The following is a 20,210-nucleotide window of genomic DNA, read 5'->3' on the forward strand; positions in this document are numbered from 1 at the left end:
CTAATTGTCAGACCAGACATAACGTCACGCGAACGTTGACGTGACGTTGCTATTTGAAGTGATTTATTTGTGTTTATCGGGAAAGAATAGATCAAAGACAAGCCAGATGACGGGCAATCAATCAGACATCAAATAAAAGATGGCAATTGTCCATTAAAGCCTCTTCCAGTCCACGTCTCCCCTGCGAAATCATCTTTAAGTATTTCCCAGAAAGGAGAAATCAGCAAAGGGAAACTAGGCGAAAGTTTACATTTCATGATCAAATGTTTTAGTACAAAGCCCCAAACGAGCATCAAAGGAAATCATGACAGTCAGCTGACAAGAGCCCCCTTTTCCCTACGCTTCTTTATAGATCTCTGATTCATAGGGTCAATATCTACACCCTACGTGGGGCAGGAAGGGAGAGTAGGCTAAAATAGGGCAAAAGGGAGAGAGACCAATCAAAGCTGAGGTTGTCTTTGACCAGTCGGATAGAGCTACGGCCTGTAAACCTTCCATGTCTTTCGAGAACTGCTGTTAGCAGATCGTTCATCGAGTGGAATCATTGTTGCCCCAGAAGTTCGACAAAATGATCAACTTAGAACATTTAAACAAGGTTGCCAATAACTAGGCTATGTAGCCTAATGGGCTATGTAAGTGTGCTGATAATGCAGATTACTATTAAAATAGTAGGTGGTTAGTATCAAACGTGGTCTTCGTGGTTGTACAAAAAAAAAAAGCACATCCCCTTCAAAGGGAAAGTACAAAAAAAACTTATAGCTAGTAGCCTAACCATCCCTCTTTGAGTGAATGGGTATTTGCCATTTGCTCCCACTGTAGGCTATGCTACAATGTAGCTACACGCACATGATTCAGTACTATACATGGTAGGACTAGTGAAAGCAATGGAAATAGCTCAGCAGTCGTAGTGAAAACAGGGGTGATAACATGCAAATCATAGAACCGTACCTGCCGCACGCCGGGGCGCTTGCTGTTTCCTCCGCGGCATGCTTATTTCGGGGTTCTGAAGAGTTCTCCTCTAGCCCCAGAGATCCCTAGCTCGTCCGCTCTTCTTTGATAGCGGCGCTTCCTTACACGGTACCCGGGACGCTTTCAGAAGGCTGACATAGATCGGCAGTTTTCAAACAAAAATGCAGACATTGAAGAACGGGTAGATCTGAAGATGAAGAAGAACAAGCGTTTTTTTTCTTCTTCTCCTGTTCGACTTGGATATCACAGTGTGTGGAGACGGAGAGTACAGTGGCGGGGGGGGGGGGGGGGGGGGGATCTTCAGCCTCAATGTGATCCTCACTCCGCGTTGGAGGCTGCAACAGGCAAGCTTAAAGGAAAACGAAATGAACGCGTCACTCAAAGTCTGCAAACAGGGGCGAACATCAAGCACTGTCACATTTGTGCCGTGCACATCCAATGGCTAGCTAGCTCTTGTCATATAAGCATCACATGTCTGCTGTCCCTCACCGCAGCCCCATAACGGTGTCTGACGCGGACTATACATTCTATACAGCATAAAAAGTCAGCTTTGCTATTTGAAAGAAATCATTCGTGAGCATTTTCAAAAGTCATCCACGCATGCTGGAGATCAAATGCTGACACAATAGCATAACTGTAAGGAGGTGAGCACCGTTCCACTCTTTGGCTACACATGGAAACAAAATATGTTCTACTTCCCTAGGCTATTGGACTATCTTAATGTTGACTAGGTGTTAACGGAATGGCATACTTACTCAATCCGTCGATTAACTGCGTTATCCATGAGGATTTCGATATCCAGTCATCACACGCAATTTAAAAACCAGCAAGGCAGCATCTCAGCGTCGCTGTAGCCATCGCATGAAAATCCCAGTCTTTCCAAGTCCCCTTAAAAGCATCAACAAATATATATTGTTTTTAAGATAGCGGGGTAAAGGCAAAGGTTGAAAGAAGAGATGGACGGACTTGTCGCCCACACGCTGGCTCGCTCCGTTATTTTGTCCAAGCGCGTTCAAAATCCACGGAGAGCAGTTCGAATCGATGAGATACGTGCTTGATTGGGTATCCCTTGTTGTAATAATGTACATCAGAAGGAGCGGATGGACTCGTGCTGTGCCTCAGCTGCTCTGAGAGCATGGATCAGCAGCTATTGCCAAACACTTTCTTGGCTGCTAATAGCACTTTTTCCTCTTCGTTGTGTGGCTGATAGTAGGTATTTAAAACAGCAACAGCGAATCAGTCGAGTCTTCCTCACTGCAAGATGCCTTCTTCTGCTCATGTGGGGCAGGCACAACATCCGTATCATGCGCTCTCCTTGTTTTTGTTGATACAGAATGGAAAGAATAGTAAGGTTCGTTTTTTTTTTACGGTGAGATCAAAATGATGCACACATCCCCATCCTCCAGATTTGGAACCATCACAGACACTATCAGCTTTTTCTTTCAAATGTTTCCCCTCACAGTAAAGAAACAAACTTACAGAGAATTTTCTGTATTATTTAGGGGGAAAGTGGAAAAATTATCCCTCTTTTTCAGATCATCTTCAAGATAGAATACAATTGGTCCGCTGTCTGCTGGAAAGGTTATGACTGTGGATGCAAATGATTTTCTCGCTAACCAGAACACGGTAAGTTGTCAAAGGATGTTTTCTTCTGCCAGATGTGTGTGTCCGTGTCTTTCCGTGTCGTGGTTTCCCAGTCTCACGCTAGTCAATAGTCAGACATATCTGACCGCAGAGGGGATCAATCCCTTGTTAGTGGCAGAGGAGTCGCTCGATGGGAACACGATCTCCTCTCCGTTCGCCAGGCTTGTTGAGGGATGAGAAAGAACAGTCTTTCACTGATTCCGGATGTTTTAGCCTAATCTCGCTGCGTATGCCGCTACACCACTGCATGCCGTTAGATCCGCCCAAGCATCTGTCCGTCTAACCATTGGCGCATCCATCAGTGTCACACGCTCTGCATACTCGCAACGACAATACCCCTCTCAGTAGACACAGCAGCCTCCGCACAGCGCCTCTACATTTCTGACACATTAGCTTTGGTCAACAGCCTGGCGATTTTCAGTGGTCTAATGGTCGTCATTCTCCTTTCCTAATACAAGAAATCAAAAGGAAATCAAGGCAGATTGGATGCAATCGGTAGCTTTTCAATAGCATTGCATTGAGACAGTGGGCTATGTAAAACTGTGCGCCTCTCTGCCTCTAGTCGTCTGAAGCCTACTGTCAACTCTGGAAAGCCACTGCTACCTGAAAGAATCACTATGTTTTTTTAATGCAAACTATGGATACCATATACACATTTTGTTTCAGATGGACTAAAAACATAGTGTCCGAAGTTGTATTTGGTTGGTGCGTAAAGGCGCGTAAAAGTGCTTTTTGGGAACGCACAAAAAGGCGAAGTGCAATAGAACGCTTTACTTGAGATAGGCTGACTGATATCGCCTAATGGTGCTGAGGACTAAATGAGTTGTGGAAGACAACTGGAACGGATTGTCTACACATATTTACAGAATACAATAGGCCTATTATGTAATTTTCTACAGATAATTATTCAACATGTTTCCAAAACAATGTTGAAGAATGCGAGCTTTTTCGTTCTTTCTTTTTTTAAATAAGGGTGATAATTAAACGAAATGTAGGTGGTTGCATACAATTTTACAGTAGTGGATAATGCATAGCAATTTGACAGTTCTCTGGGCGTAACTTTACTTTCAGTTCAGTATTAGGCTACATTTCTAATCTACTCTTAATCATTCGCTCGCTCAATTGAAAAGAGTGTGCCAATGGCGTAAGCGTAGGCTACAATACATGAGACAAATGTAAATGTTTTTTAGGGATCGTGAAGTAAAATGTAAAGATGTCAATGATGCCCGTTGTGTGTGTGTGTGTGTGTGTGTGTGTGTGTGTGTGTGTGTGTGTGTGTGTGTGTGTGTGTGTGTGTGTGTGTGTGTGTGTGTGTGTGTGTGTGTGTGTGTGTGTGTGTGTGTGTGTGTGTGTGTGTGTGTGTGTGTGTGGCTGCGAGTTTCTACGAGAGAGTGACCAGTGCAACATTTCAACTTCAAGATTATCGTTACGAAAACGCTATTTAAAAAAATAATAATAGCATTTAGCTTGAACATGTTTCTGCTCAGTCCTTGTATACAATGCCAGATAGAAATTCGACATATCCCTCATTCTGTTGGCAGGTATGTGATTCAGGCAATTCTGTTTACAGGTTAGGCCAAACATGCATGTCATTACACAATATTTTTTCCGCTCAAACAAAAGTTGAAGCGTGTGGCCATAAGGTTAGAGTTAGATTCCATGTTTAGCAGTGTGGCACATTTAGGCCTATATTTAGCTTTTCAGTGATAAGGCTATCTACAGCTATTCTCTTCAACTTACGATCAGATATGGATTCCTTGAAAAGTTGGAATTATAATGACATTTAATGATTATTTAAACGTAACTTTATAAATATTCAAGTTAACCAGACTTATAGAAGAAATAGGCCAAAAAGTGATTGTTGTTACTGATGTTTGTTCTGTTGTTAGGAGTTTGTAAACTACAACATAATTTTTTTATTATTTTTTATTATTACTATTATTAATAATAACAATAACGATGTAGATTCATCAAATAAAAAACATGAACATATATTTCTTAATGACCCTTTATTTTAAAACTAAGCCTGCGAGCTTTGCTTGGTAGGCTTCTGTGGGACTTTCCTTATCCTTAATATTGCAATAAGTGCACCCATTCTCTCGACAATCACCTTACAGTAAATTACCCTTTGGTACATGTGTCTGTATCTCTCTGTATGTGTGTGTGTGTGTGTTTGTGTATGTGGGACAGAAGTCAGAAATGGAAAGAGTGAGAAAGGGAGAGAGATGGGGAAAGGGCACATCATTTAAGCGTCTCGCCCTTTCTTTGCTCGTTCCCATGTAACTTAATCGGCACCTGTGTTTGTAACTGTGACAATGATTCGAGTGACCATGGTTATTGTAGAGGAAAATGCATTTATATTTCCGTTCAGACACTGTTTTCTACTGTGCAATTATCGAGGCAACGTGTACTTGTATGCACATGCACACCAATAATGAGTCTGTTCGTTAAGTCAACTTTTGATAACTGCTAGGCTATGGAGGATTCAAATGAAGATGGTTTTATGCTCGCACATTCTTGTTCATAATAGGCTACAGAAGGAAAAAAATCGGACAGCTAAAATGATTTTTTTTTTAAGGCCCACGCATGTCACAGACAGCAAGTTTTTTGCAGGCCTTGCCTAGTAACACACTTTATAGACCCAAAAACAAGCAAACAAAACGGTCTGTTTCGTCTGGAATTTGTTTAATTAAAGTTTGTCAATTTCCATATACGTCATATGCTAAGTTAAAAGTGTGATACTTTTCTTGGTATATATTTGTGATATTTATTTGATAACTTTCAACTCCATTATGTCACTCAGAGCTTGGAGCAACTTCCCCCATAACGCCCCCGTTACTCAAACACCTAGTTTGGATCTTTCTAACTATCGTTAGACCTCCCTTTTCCTTTAGGGAGAATAAGACAGGGCCTTATCAAAAATTGCAGAATCAAAATAGTGTTAGAGAAGAATCAGAACCCCACCTGGACTTTTCATATGATTTAGGGAAGTGTAGCCTATCGCATGTTGCCTCTAATGTCAAGTTTTGTTGATAAGTATAAATCCTTTAGTCATTTTTATTTGGTAAAATCATAATTTTATTTGGTTAAATCTGGTACTATTGTAATTTTTTACTCTTATAGTGTTGCCTAAAAGTGGTGCTACTTTATTCCATAACTATCAACCTTTTTTTTTCTCGTTTCAGTCAACTCGACGATAATTTGATGGATTAGGACTTCCGTGGTGTTTAGGAATAGACTATCCCCCAAATTATTATTTTTGTTTAAAAAACACTGAAATGATCTTACATTTTCATGTGTTTATGCACTTTTTTAAAATAATCAATCTATCAAGCATAACGTTCATGTATTTGTTAAACCCTTTTTACATCAGCAGATGTAACAAAGTGCTCATACAGAACCCAGCCTAAAATCCCAAAGAGCAAGCAATGCAACTACATTGGTCAAAAAGCATATTGTTAATTCATTTTTCATTCCAAACGTTGCACTACATTTGGTAAATATATCTAGCTCACATTGGCTATTGGGACTTTCAGTAGGACTACGATATGTCCATCGACCAAACTAACTTATTTGACCAATGTTTCCTATAAGGTCAGGACAACGTTCCCAAAATATACCCGTATGATTATTTACATTTACATTATTATTATTTACATTCACCGCACCAACCGTGTTGTAGGACTACTCGAGTTTACGCAGCCGAGCAAGAGGCAAGTAATTAGCTGGAGCGGTATTTGAAGCATCCGCTTTGATGCACACAGAGCGAGGTGGAGCATCACTTTCACAAACTCACCAGAGGCTTACATAAAGCCATTATAACCTGCGGTTTGAGATAACATCTTTTACGAATAAAGGTTAATAATTGCCGCTACTGTGAACAATAGCACCCTGGGGAATATTTGCAATAGACTCCCGTGGTGGCGACGCAGTCAGCTGCGACGCACCAGGGTCGGCTAGGTCATAAGATAGCAGCGCTGCGGGACCCATGGAGGCGCGCATCACACAGTTGCCAAACCTGCTCTCTGTCCTGGGGTCGAGGATGGGCTTGCAACAGCCATGTGTATACTTGTCTTCCTCCTAAAAAGGGATATTTGGGAAAACTGGAGATCTGGAGTATGAATGGATAAGAATGGGGTTTGTAAATAGTGCTCGGAGCCCGTGCACCATCAGGAATTGTATGGTGATCACATTGGCGAGGAGAGTGCGCTCACCTGATCCATTCAGCTTCACCGCACACTTGTTCCTAGTAGACTGTATGAAATGCGCAAGGAAGGGATTGGCTATAGCCTAGAATAAGAGGGGAAGTATTTGGTAGCTATAAAGGAAACAAGAGGCTTCTAGCAAATGAAATTACAATGTGTGGAAAGAGGATTTAAGCCTATTGGTTTTTCTGAGATCAGTAGTATAAGTATGTGTATTTGTGTGTATTTATTAAGTACTAGCTCCCCCGTCACAATGCATACAGGCTGCATACTCCTCAGGCGAAGTGAACGTTATCAGACTCATGAACCTTTTTTTTTCTTTAGAAGAATATAAGATGAATGTCAGCAACAATTTTCCATATTCAGAGGTAAAATATGAAATAAAATATGATTTTGTTTTTGTCACAATTTATTCCAAAAATTGCAGTTTCACATAGCAGCTATTAGCATAATAGGCCAACTGCAATTTAGGGCAGAGTTATCATCCAAAGCAACTCAAATGTCTAACTCATCTCAACAAGACATATCCTGTACTTTGACTCTGAAAACACAGAGATGGAATGTTATAGGTAGTGGATGCAGGTATTTTATTCTTCCTCCATCTTCCATAGCTGGGTGTGCTGTGCGAGTTTGCAGGGCTGAGAGGGCAAGTGCTGACCAGTCCTCTTTCTGTGTCTGTTACTAGGTCACCAAGCCTCCCCCTCCAACCCTCCCGGCCGCTAGCCACCAGGGAGAGGGTAATTTAAGCCCTCCTTGATGTACCCTATTCATCACTGTCCCAGAGACCCGCTTCAAAATTAAAGTCTGATCTACAAAGTTAAACCAAAATGAGATAAAAATTGGCAGAGGTCAAAGAGGGTTGGACGAGTCAGAATACAAGGTGGTGTTTTGCTGTGCTTGATTTATGTTTTTGAGGGGAATGGTGAGAAATGAATACATTAACCCATTGGATCAGAGAGGCCTGTGTCACAGCCAGACCTGGCACTGGTGTTGTTTCAGCAGTTCAGTTGTTGATCCGGTCTGCAATAAAGGAAATAGACCTAGGTACCTCTCAAATGAGGTGGAGAGCAGTGTTGCCTAGTATACAATGATGTTGTGTCAGTTTTATTCGATGTATGATCTAATTGTATTCGAGCACATCTATTGAGTTGAATGACACAGCAGATAATGCATTGCCTTTTCTCAGCGTAATGTTTTGCTGAAACTTTCATGGATTCTTTTTTGAGTTTGGGTCAATTTCATTCCAATTCAGTCAATTCAGGAAGTAAACTGACATTCGGATTCCAATTCCGTTTTTTCTTAAAGTGTTTCAATGACAGAGATTTGGAATTGGAAATTTCAGTTTATTCCAGATTGAACTGAATTGGAATGGAATTGACCCCAGCCCATTAATCAATTTAATGTCTAGGCTAACTTCTAATGAATTTTCACAGGCTGAATATATTGCAGCTTGTTAGTATGTGTTTAAATAAATATGCGTGTTTGTTTCCTGTGTGAAAATCAAACATAAGAGGTAAAACTATATACAGTTTACTGAGTTGTGGGTTTTGGATAAGCCATGTGACATGGAGTACTGCTGTGAGTCAATCCTTCCTTATGGTGAGTAAAGACAGAGAGAGAGAGAGAGAGCGAGAGAGTGATAGAGGTAGGGAGGGATGGAGTGAGAAATAGACAGAGGGAGAGGTAGGGAGTGCAATAGGTAGAAAGGAAGACAGAGAGGGAGGGAGGGATAAAGATAAGGGGAGAGATAGAAAGAGGAGAGCGTGTGTGTGCATGCAGTGTGTCTATGCATGCTTCTATGTGTGCAGTGTGTGCATGCAGTGTGTCTATGCATGCTTCTATGTGTGCAGTGTGTGCATGCAGTGTGTCTACGCATGCTTCTATGTGTGCAGTGTGTGCATGTGCCTGTGTGTTTTGGTACAGTATGTCTGGGTGGGTGTGTGTAGGTCCTGATCCTAGGCGGTGTATGGTAAACAGGAACGCTTTCTGTGGCAGGAGGAATTTCCCCCAGCAGCCCCCTGTATCAGTAATAGTGCCGGTAATGAGCTGCAGCTGTCAGTGTGGTTTCCTCTTCTCGTCTGTGATTCATGTTCCAGCTCTGCAACTGGAACAAATGTTTACCCCGATGAGAACCAGACAAACAGGGAACCAAGCACAAATTTAAAAAAGAGAAATGCTGGCCATTTTTGTTTTCTTAATGTAAGCCACCCCTGATGTGCAGACCTTATGGTAAACCCGCTTAGAACAGGTAAGGATGCAAAATAACAGAGGATCTTCTCCAGCATTTAGGAAATGCCCTCATTTCTCATGTCTCTGTATATTTAGAGTTAAATGGGGTTGACCACTGAATTATCACGTCCTGTCACTAACCCTACGGTAGCCTCGTTTTGTACTTTGTCATGTGCTGTTATATCCATTCCTCTGATAATGCAACAAATAGAGACACGACATATACATGTTAATGATGTTAGACTGCTGGAATAAGGCGTTGAGCTGCCTGCTAAGGAAGTACATTGGCAGGTAGCCTAGCGGTTAAGAGCGTTGGACCAGTAATCGAAAGGTTGCTGTTTCGAATCCCTGTGCCGACGAGGTGAAAAACATGTCAGTGTGCCCTTGAGCAAGGAACTTAACCCTAATTGCTCCTGTAAGTCACTCTGGATAGGAGCATCTGTTAAACTGTAAAAAATGAAGAAGAGATGAGATCACCTAGTTAAAGCCCACACTATCCGTCTGCGGTGACGTCACCCGCAGGGAACTGAATCACAGGCCTAGCCAGACGTGGTCAAGTCATTAGGAGGGTCTTCCTACGGTAAAGTACAGTACAGGCTCTGCTCTCAATGTAGTGTGTGGACTCTGCTAGGCATTGACTTACACCAATAGTGACATACTATAGTTTGGCTTTAAACAGACACCTAATGTATTTATTTTTTATTTGACCTTTATTTAACTAGGCAAGTCAGTTAAGAACAAATTCTTATTTTCAATGACGGCCCAGGAACAGTGGGTTAACTGCCTGTTCAGGGCAGAACGACAGATTTGTACCTTGTCAGCTCAGGGATTTGAACATGCAACCTTCTGGTAAATAGTCCAACACTCTAACCACTAGGCTACCCTGCCGCCCCGTATAAGGGAAAAATCTGTCGTTCTGCCCCTGAACAAGGCAGTTAACCCTCTGTTACCCATCCTTGTATGTAAGAATTTGTTCTTAACTGCCTTGTCTGGTTAAATAAATCAACAAATATAAGAACATGCTGGACTGTTGTCTGTTGCAACAGTATATATATATATAGGAAAGCATATCAAACACAAGCACGACACATACAGACAGTCAAAATAGAGGTGGAACAGCTAGGTAGCGTACTCGTGCGGTACTTGCATGATCATTGAGTAGTTCAAACGCAGATCGTTTTTTGGCCCAAAATTTAAGTAGGGAGTTACATTCGTTTTTCAAGAATTCTGGCTAGTGACTAGGATATGGCAGCAACTATAAAGATTAGCCGACATCATCACACAAAACACGGATTGTTTTTGCTCCAATGCAATGTGTACGGAATGCATCCAGCTTGAGCAAATGCAATATCTGTGACAACAGACAGAGAATATTATAATAGCTTTCAATTCTTAGAACGTTCCCTGAATGTTACTAACGTTTTCTTAACGTTCTTAGAACAATTTGAGAACATGTCTTGAAATAAAACCATGAGGAATGCCTGTGCTTCATTTTAGCCGGATTCTGCCAGAACAGGATCTGACACCTCTCCATTTTGGACAGTTTTTTCCGGAACCTATTAAGCCGGATCCGGTACCTCTCGTGGCATGACATTTTTTCTCTAACTTTTTGCAATGTAAAAATTATAATAAAAGCGATAAAAGTACATTTTTGTTGCCTCTTCATTAATAAACCAATTAGGCACATTTTGGCAGTCTTGATACAACATTTTGAACATGTATAAAATGGTTCATTGGATCAGTCTAAAACTTTGCACGTACACTGCTGCCATCCAGTGGCCAACATCTAAATTGTGCCTGGACTGGTTAAATACATTATGGCCTTTCTCTTGCATTTCAAAGAAGATGGTACAAAAATAAAACGTTTTTTTCTTTGTTTTATCTTTTACCAGATCTAATGTGTTATATTCTCCAATATTCATTTCACATTTCCACAAAGTTCAAAACGTTTCCTTTCAAATTGTATTAAAAAAATGCATATCCTTGCTTCAGGTTCTGAGCTACAGGTAGTTAGATTTGGTTTTTGTCATTTTAGGTGAAAATTGAAAAAAAGGGTCGGATCCTTAAGAGGTTTCTCCTGCCCCCACAACAAACATAATGTGAAAAAGTATATCTTCAGCCTGGGCCTTTAAATTCTAAGAGTTGATTTGGGTTGGGCCGGTTTGTGGTTTGCGCAACACAGTAACCTATGTTTGAGACCAACGCATGGCCGTGGCTGTGTGAGAAGCGCGCCAGTATCTCTCAGATAACTAGAATGAGATTCACTTTCCATGATCCCTCTCTGCTCTGATAGGCATGAACCTGCAACTGTCATCTCTCCAGCATTGCACTTCATCATGTATTTCCTTATAGAATCATAGCCGCACGAAAGGTTCTGAAGGAACTGCAGCACTCCTGATAAATTGAAATACATTTGCCAAAGTTATAGAGTTACTGCTGTCTGTTCAGAAATAAGTGAAATAATTCAGAATAGCCTACTACCTCACGAGAAGGCCTATCATTTAGCCACAGAGGATCAATAGCTTCTTTTTTTTTTTTGCCGAGCTGTGGTTTGTAGCCCGATAACAAGGAATAACCTACATCTGGCACAAATCTGTCAGTGAAAAAACAGCTCACATACAAAACAGGTCTTTCTCAATATTTCAAATACAATCGAGGGAAAACACAAGCCGGAAAGCAAATGGCTCCTGCTATGCTGTAGGCTACCAAAATATTTGATCTACTTCCAAGTATTGTTTTACAGAAGAGAGAGAGAGAGACAGGATTTTGGAATGAACACATCGGCCATCACCAGCCAGTGACCTGCGCATCATTGGAGGAGTCAGTGAAACTGGAAACCATTTTTAGGACTTTCATTTCCCACCTCGTATTTTAGCCTACAATATGTGTCTCCACACACCTCGGCCTAGGCTATTGATGGATTCAAGACAAGTTTGTTTTTATTGATCTCAGATTCTCAGTTTGTCGGTGTAAAAGTAGCCTGTGCGGTAAAAAAAAAGAAAAAATATTATTCCCGGGTGGCACAGTGGTTAAGGGCGCTGTACTGCAGCGCTAGCTGTGCCACCAGAGACTCTGGGTTCACGCCCAGGCTCTGTCGTAACCGGCCGCGGCCGGGAGGTCCGTGGGGCGACGCACAATTGGCCTAGCGTCTCGGTTAGGGAGGGTTTGGCCAGTAGGGATATCCTTGTCTCATCGCGCACCAGCGACTCCTGTGGCAATGTGCGCTAACCAAGGTTGCCAGGTGTACAGTGTTTCCTCCGACACATTGGTGCGGCTGGCTTCCGGGTTGGATGCACGCTGTGTTAAGAAGTAGTGCGGCTTGGTTGGGTTGTGTATCGGAGGACGCATGACTTTCAACATTCGTCTCTCCGGAGCCCTTACGGGAGTTGTAGCGATGAGCCAAGTTAGTAGCTACTAAAAACAATTGGATACCACGAAATTGGGGAGAAAACGGGGTAAAATTCAACAACAACAAAAAGATTCTGGCAATGTCTCCAGTCATGTAAATTATGTAGATTCGCATTTTCCCGGACTACTGAAATGTAAAAGTGCCTCTACTCTACTGCTCGATGCCATTACGCAAATGTGATGATTTGCATGCAATGCTTTATTATAAAGGTGATGTTTTTTTCCTCATCCGTTCCGGTCCCTCAGAACTCTCATGCCCACGTTTTGTTCCTGGACCTCCCGATTTACAAATGAAGCACTGAGGAAACCTGTATGAAACGATATGCTGAAGTTCTGAAATTCCCACAGATGAACTTGGTTTCTTAATGCTCTCTGAACTATTTGAGAACGTTCCCAAAGTCAAACAAGTCGGAGAACGTTCCAAGAACATTAACAACATTTACATTAAATGTAACCATTTTTTTTTTTTTTTTACTTTTAGGAAACGTTCCGTTAAAGTAATGAAATGCCAAGAAAATAACGTTGTTTTTTTTCAAGTTCCCTAAATGTTCCAAAACCAAGCAAGTATCCTGAACCATTCCCAGAAAGTTGTGGAAAGGTTGTATACAAAATAACCACAGGACAACTACGCTCTCACAAATCTCTAAGGAACATATGGTTCTCAGAACGTTATGTGCTAGCTAGCAAGGCAGTGACATTTTTATGCAAGCCATTGTTCAAATGGTGAAGATAGCTTAATCAGATCAGGCTATTGTGTTTGTGTGTGTGGTGGTTTCATTCGTGATTTATTCATAGCAGTCACTTTTCCCTCCATCTCAGATCCACTTCCATGTGTTTCCCCCTCAGAGCCTGTGGAAATGTGACTCAGAAGACGATGATGTGCCATGCCGTGCCATATATCCTCCCTGTTGCATTAATCATGCTTTTTAATTAGTGCGGCCCAGCTTTATTAATTACGACTGATGTCTCGCTGATACAGCCTCCCTCAATCGCCCCGCCCTCCTCATTTCACACACAAACTCAAGTCATCGAGACCTTAACCCCGCCTCAGACTACACTGAGATGTCTCAAGTAAGGAGCTGGAGACACAAAGAGAGAGAAAGAACAGAGAACAGAGAGAGGGAGGGTGAGAGAACAGAGAGAGAGAGAGAGAACAGAGAGAACAGAGAGAACAGAGGGAACAGAGAGAACAGAGAGAACAGGGAGAGGGTGGGAGGGAGAGAGAACAGAGAGAGGTTGGGAGGGAGAGAGAGAGAACAGAGAGAGAGCAGAGAACAGAGAGAGGGTGGGAGAGAGAGAGAACAGAGAACACAGAGAGAACAGAGAACAGAGAGAGGGCGGGGGAGAGAGAGAAAACAGAGAACAGAGGGCGGGAGAAAGAGAGAACAGAGAGAGAGAGAGATAGAAAGAGCTCAGATTTAGGAAATTACTGGCCCTGAGGTAGGGAAAGACACATCATTAAAGGTAAATCAGGTGAGGAAAGAATGAGGGAGATGTGAGAGAAGAAAGGAGGGCCATAAAGAGAAAAAGAGAGCAGGGAAAAATTAAGAGTGGTTAGAGACAGAGAGAGAGAGAGAGAGAGAGAGAGAGAGAGAGAGAGAGAGAGAGCATACATGAAGCAGCAACACACATCCCTTTCATGTTGGCCTCAGAACAAGCCGCCTGCCTGTGGGATGAGCCAGTCCAATTGTGAGACGCTTTCTCAGACTAAAGGCTGCGGATACAAATCACGAGTTTCGCTCTCGTCACATCAGCCGTGCGAGAGCCACTTCACCGCACCGGTGTTTATCTTGCGCTGACATTCTCTGCGCCTTTATTCCCCCACCACTCCTGAGTAGGATCTTTCTCGCTAAATAGACAGTGAGGTAGATGAACTTAATGGCCGAGAGGAGGAGGGGGAGAACAACCCACCTCCCACTGTGACATCCTCGAGATCCTCCAACGTTATGAGGGGAACGATATGACCAGGGCCATTTGATTTCATACATATACCCAACCCCCATTTAGCCAGAGTGGGTAGTAGAGGGAGGAGGAAGGGAGGGAGGGGAGCAGGAAAACCTCAGCCCCTCCTATCCTATCCTTCCTAACCCCTGAAGACTGGAGGCAGACCCATCTGACTGAAGACCCGGTCCGTGTAGGACACGTTAATGTTAACGTTGCGTGGAGGAATCTGCCTGTGGATCAACCTCCCATCACATAGCATCATGGTGACCCCATGCAGACTTAAACAAACTGTCGCAGTTGTGTGTGTGTGTGTGTGTGTGTATGTGCGTGTGTGGGGGTAAACGTGTGCCCCTAGGCTTCCGCGGTCTCCTTTACAAGCCACTGATTAGCCGCCCCTCGGCACAGGAGGGACACTATCCAAGCTGACACTGTGTACTGGGCTCTTTATACTTTCTGCCTCTCTGAATTACTGTTGCTAGACACAGGCCTACACATCCAAAGGAATCTGTTTCAGCCCATTTTACCAAAAGCAGTAAGAGCATAAGAAAGCATCATGACGGAGGTCAAATGTTTAAATGATTCCCATCTTAGCCCAGGATATGTTTGGTTTTTGTTCTTTTCTCAATGTTTTTCTCACACCTCAAGCAATGTTGTTCCATTTCAGTTTTCATTGTGATTATCGTGAAAATGGGATTGACGTTTCGGGGGTTGCGTTGTCACTGACCGGCAGCAGCACCTACAGAAAGGCTCAGACGCTCAGCATCTGTAGGTTTAGATGTTTTCTGAAGGGTTTCCTGTTGAAATACAATCTCCCAGTGAGAGGATCAAGTGCTGAGCTTCAGTCTCAGAGCTGACCCACTACAACTCCTCTTTTGTGGCTATGGGGATTTGGGAAGTGCTATTCCTTTAGCTGTCTACGGATGACCACAGATGCCCTGACCCAAGCCAGCGACTCACAGCTAAATCCACACTTGCAATGGTGGGATCATCATCATTATTCTGCCAGTGGACAGGTGCATGTGAGCGCAGTTCTGATGACCCCGAAGGGGAAGCACAGGGGTCGTAGGTCAAATGTGCATGCCGGGGATTACTGAGCAGGCCAGGGTCCAGAACAAAGACCCCACGCAGAGAAGGGGTGTGTGTGTGTGTATGTATGTGTATGTAAGAGAGTCTGTGAGTGTGTGCGTGTGTTTGTGTGTGCAAGTGAGTATTTGTGTGTGTGTGTGTGTGTGTGTGTGTGTGAGAGAGAGAGAGAGAGAGAGAGAGAGAGAGAGAGTATGGGGGGATGCTGCTGGTGCTCAAGAGAGCGTGGATAGAAATCCACATCATTACTCCCCACATAAATCTGAGGTGCCCTCCCTTTCTCTCGCCCTCTCTTCCCTCATCCTCCCTTTCTCTCACCCTCTCTTTCCTCATCCTCCCCTTCTGTCACCCTCTCATTCCGTCACCCTCCATTCCCTCACCCTCCCCTTCGCTCACCCTCTGTTCCCCCATCCTCTCTTTCTCTCACCCTCTCTTCCGCTCATCCTCCCTTTCTCTCACCCTGTCTTCCCTTTCACCGTCTCAGCAGAGCTAGGTGGGGTGAACTGCTGCCCTTTTCTGTAATACACTGGGACCCCCTCTTGTGTATTATGTAGTATGAAGCCTGTGCAACCTCCCTCTCAACTTTCTCCTTTCTTTACCCCATCTGCATCCAACGCACACACTCAACCTCAGGTGGCTGTGTTTGCTGCAGTGTGCGCGTGTGTCAGAGAGCGTGTTGATTGGAGGGGGAGGGCCCCCTGACTTCTAGCAGAACCTCAGGCCGTCTGAAGTGTCACAGCAGAGCCGTGTCCTATTGTTTTGGAGAGCCTTTTCCAGCCATGCGTCTTGTAAAACGTCAGTGAAGCCGTGTGATCTGTTCAAATGAATGTGATACATAAAACCCGCTCGCCTCCGCTTGGGTCGGGGCCAGTGTTTTCAGGGGAGAAAAAAGCACTTAGCAGTGAAGTTGCTTTGCGTATTGTATTCTGATGAAGTCGTTACTCAGAACCAAATAGAAGGAAAGGAGGGGGGAAAAGGGTTGTAATTTTAGAGCTTAGTGGGGCCGGATTTATCAGGTGATTTCTGCATTTCCACTTTCCAAGTGTGTCTTATTCTGCCCTCCATATAACATGATTTTAATTGTCATTTAAAATGTGTCCCACTCCGACAGTGTTTTTTTTTTTTATCAAGAGTTTTTCTTCTTATTTAGGATGTGACGTGTTTTGTCCATCAGCGTGACATTCTGTCGCATCCATATGATGGCCCATAATACCCCTCCAATGTTCAGTTCTCATTACGTAGAGCTCAGTGTCTCCTACTCATCTGAAACTATGATCTCCCTCATCCATATTCTATATCCATTAAACAGTGCACTTTTAACCACCCTCTGGATGGGTTCTAGTAGCCTAATGTGTAATTACTATGCTGAGTTGAGTTGAGGGCGTTCCGGCGCTGTGTAAAAACACGGAACTTCTTTCATGGTGCCAATCTTAGCTCCCGCTCCATTGGATCACAAACCTCTCTTAGCTGGTGCCATGGTTACCAACATTAAGTGGACACTATAATCATATCATTATCTCACCATTATGACCTTTTTGTCACCATTTGAAAGTAGATGAGATCCAAACAGCCGTGGTCATATGCTGGTGAAAACGCTCTGCTCAGTCCCAAAACATTTCTCTACATTTTTTTTGTTGGAAAACTTTCCTGTCTGTTTGAACCAAAAGAAAATGTCGAACTAACATTTCATGGCATTAGTCCACAATGTATATCATTGTGGAATATGTTGCCGTTTCAATTGTTATAGAAAAAGGAGTTAAACCATGTTTCTGTGGATGTATTCACAGCTCTGATGTAAGCTAACACAAGGCCCAGATGGAGGAACGAGGACAACGGTGCCTGGTCAACTCAGGGTATTAGCTCAAGCATCATCACAATGCTCAGATTTCTTTCTCTCTCCCTTTCTGCAGGGCCGAGGGTCACAGGAGGTCACTGCCTCTCGCTGTGTGCCGGTAGCAGACACAGACGGTTAATGACCGGGCACAGCATCAAAGAGCCAGGGTATGTCCCCACACACACACACATTCAGGCACATGCACGCATGCAGATGCAGGCACACACACGCGCACACGCACGCACGCACGCACGCACGCACACACACACACACACACACACACACACACACACACACACACACACACACACACACACACACACACAGCCAGCCCATTCTACGTCTCCTCAGCTCTCTGTCTCCCTCTAACTGAGTGAACGCATCACTCTGTGCTAAGTGGAAGTCTCACTCACCTCTCATCTTCTAACAATGTCATCCTTCCCTCCGCAACTCACACATCACACATCAGTTAGCTATTTTGGGTGGGGGGCAGAGGGAGGGGCGCTGACAGTGAGGGAGGAAGTACACAGGAAGTACATTAGTTATCAGTCTCTGTCGTCTCCACCTTTTCAGATCCCATCAGTATTAAACTGCTCTGGAAGCAGCCCCTCTCTTTTTCTCTCTTAAAAGTCTCCCGCGCGCCACTTTAAACCAGGCCTCAGATCTAAATGACACTTCGCACTACACATGCATGAAGACAACTGAATTAAATATGGAAATAAAAGCCAGGAAAAAAGTCATAAAAAAGAGGACAGGAAAAAGCGGGAAATAAAAGTAAATGTTCCTGTGGTCAAACGGGATTTATTGGCAAGAAATGGAGGAGTTTTAATCAGGTTGACATGAATTAGTCTTTCGCAGGAAACATGCTCACGATCTTGTAAGAGTAAGTTGTCTCTGATCAAGTGAAATAATCATCACATTCAGCTAGTCAAAAAAAAAGTACAATGGATTCTAATTTGCAGGACATCAGTGATTTTAGAGAGAATAATAAACACATTTTTTTCCTAAATTAAATTTTTGTTCTTGATTTTTAAACGGACTCATTTAACCATCCGATGTGCCATGTGTCACTCCAGTGTATCCGTACATGTAGGGGGTTGAAGGGGGCTAAAACAGGAGCAGTGGGGGGGGGGGGGTCGTCTGCATGCTTTGCCATGATTCGGAACCTCAGTGACCACACTAATTATTTTTCTAGTCAACCGTGTGTGCAGAACCTGCCTGCTAGTTGTGCAAATGCTTATTTAAGCTGTGTAACTGACGTCCATATGGTTTTCATCATCATAAAGAAATGTTTGTGGGGGTTATGTTTTTACTAGGCCGGAGCAGAGACTTGTCTGTCAAGCCAGGGTTTGAATAGCCTTCCAGAGGTTAATACTCAACAGTGTGTTACATTATGAATATTAAATATGCAATTGAAATGTGAAGTAGTGTATAACTGTAATGCATGTTTTCATGTTGAATCTAAAAATGACAATAAATGAGCATTTGTCATATCCTGTCTAGTGTTGTGATCGCAGTTCCTGAATGATTGTGGGTTATAGTATACAGTGATTTTCTACAGTCAACCATATGTGTTCTAGCTTGCCTTGGTTCATTCTCTCATCATGAGGTATCTACAATAAAAGGCAATAAACAAGGTGCCAAACACATTTATATTAATCATAAAGCTTTCATTGTCTCCCACGCCCATCCGAGCACGCAGAGATACCCATCAGTTCCGCAAAACACACGCACACGCACACACACACGCGCACACACACACGCACACACACACACACACATGACATCAGTAGAGACCTAGTACAGGCTTGATGTTGTTTTCTTTCCTCCCAGCATGCGCAGGCAGTGATGGTGAGTGATAATGTTTAGGCAGAAGGAATCATGGGTAGGAACTCCCCTGGAGTGAGAATGAAAGACTAAATCAGTCAGAGAACAGGAAATCAGGCCAGTGACATTAGAGATCAAGGCACAGCAACATCTCACCTAAAGCATGTTCGCTTTGACACGTCTCACTAAAAACCTTCACATTGTGCTCTGAGTGTTTCCACGGCTTAATTGATTGTTAAAATGGGGGGAGGGGGACTTGGTCCACCTCATGCTCTCTGGCACCATCAGAGACGTCTTTGGGTGTGTAATTTACTCGTGAAAACCGTGATGTATTTTTTCGCCCAGTAGTTAGCACAGTTTTACTTTAAATAAACAGTTTATATTCCAGCATGGGTTTGTGAATGAATAGAACAAAGGCAAAGCAGTCGATTTCTGTCTTGATTGTGCCCAGATGTGTGGTGGGATCTGGAACTCGTTAAAGTTTGATTTCCAGGAATATCCAGCTCAATTCAATAAATAGAGCTTTTAGAAGGAGAGCATTTCCATGTCACTGTTTCCAGGCAGAACTATTACACTGCTGTGGATCTGATCTATCTAGTGTATAGACACTGTCACCTGCTACACGAATACAATACTATTGAAACAACACCATCGAAATTCACGGACTATCTTTGAAAAAAAAGATATACCCTAACAATGTGCCTCTGCTCTTTCGACTATTTTGTTACAATTACAACCACGTTCACATGTTGTGTTGCTGTGTGTGTGATTGTGATCGTTTACAGCGGCCGGCGATGGGGAGAAAACACCCTCGGCTCTCATCTCTGCACTCACTCCCTCTCCGCGCTTGTGTGAGAGATGACGAAATCATCATATGGAAAAATCCAATGTGATCTAAGCAAGAGGCAGAAAGGTCACAGGGAGTCAGTAAAATGGATGAAAGCTAATGATTATCTCAACCTTTATCTAATCAATAATCATTTAATCCCACAATATTATGGACACTATATCCCATTTTCCATTAACCCAGGCGGGATGACAGAGGCTGCATTGTTTCCTAAGGCAGC

The 20,210-nt window shown here is 43.1% G+C and overlaps 1 protein-coding gene across 1 annotated transcript in view; it reads right to left on the minus strand.

The window, feature by feature from the left end:
- The window catches only part of LOC109895285 (teashirt homolog 3-like), a 38,374-nt gene extending 35,193 nt beyond the window's left edge, over window positions 1-3,181 (minus strand). Inside the window, exons 1-2 of the mRNA XM_031830756.1 lie at window positions 1,725-3,181; window positions 949-1,318 (exon numbers count right to left, since the gene is read on the minus strand). Of these exons, the coding sequence (XP_031686616.1) occupies window positions 949-988 (40 nt within the window). The 5' untranslated portion in view covers window positions 989-1,318; window positions 1,725-3,181. The remainder of the gene's footprint in view (window positions 1-948; window positions 1,319-1,724) is intronic.
- Between the last annotated feature and the right edge of the window lie 17,029 nt (window positions 3,182-20,210).

This window comes from Oncorhynchus kisutch, linkage group LG8 (assembly GCF_002021735.2).
Source record: "Oncorhynchus kisutch isolate 150728-3 linkage group LG8, Okis_V2, whole genome shotgun sequence".
NCBI lineage: Eukaryota > Metazoa > Chordata > Actinopteri > Salmoniformes > Salmonidae > Oncorhynchus > Oncorhynchus kisutch.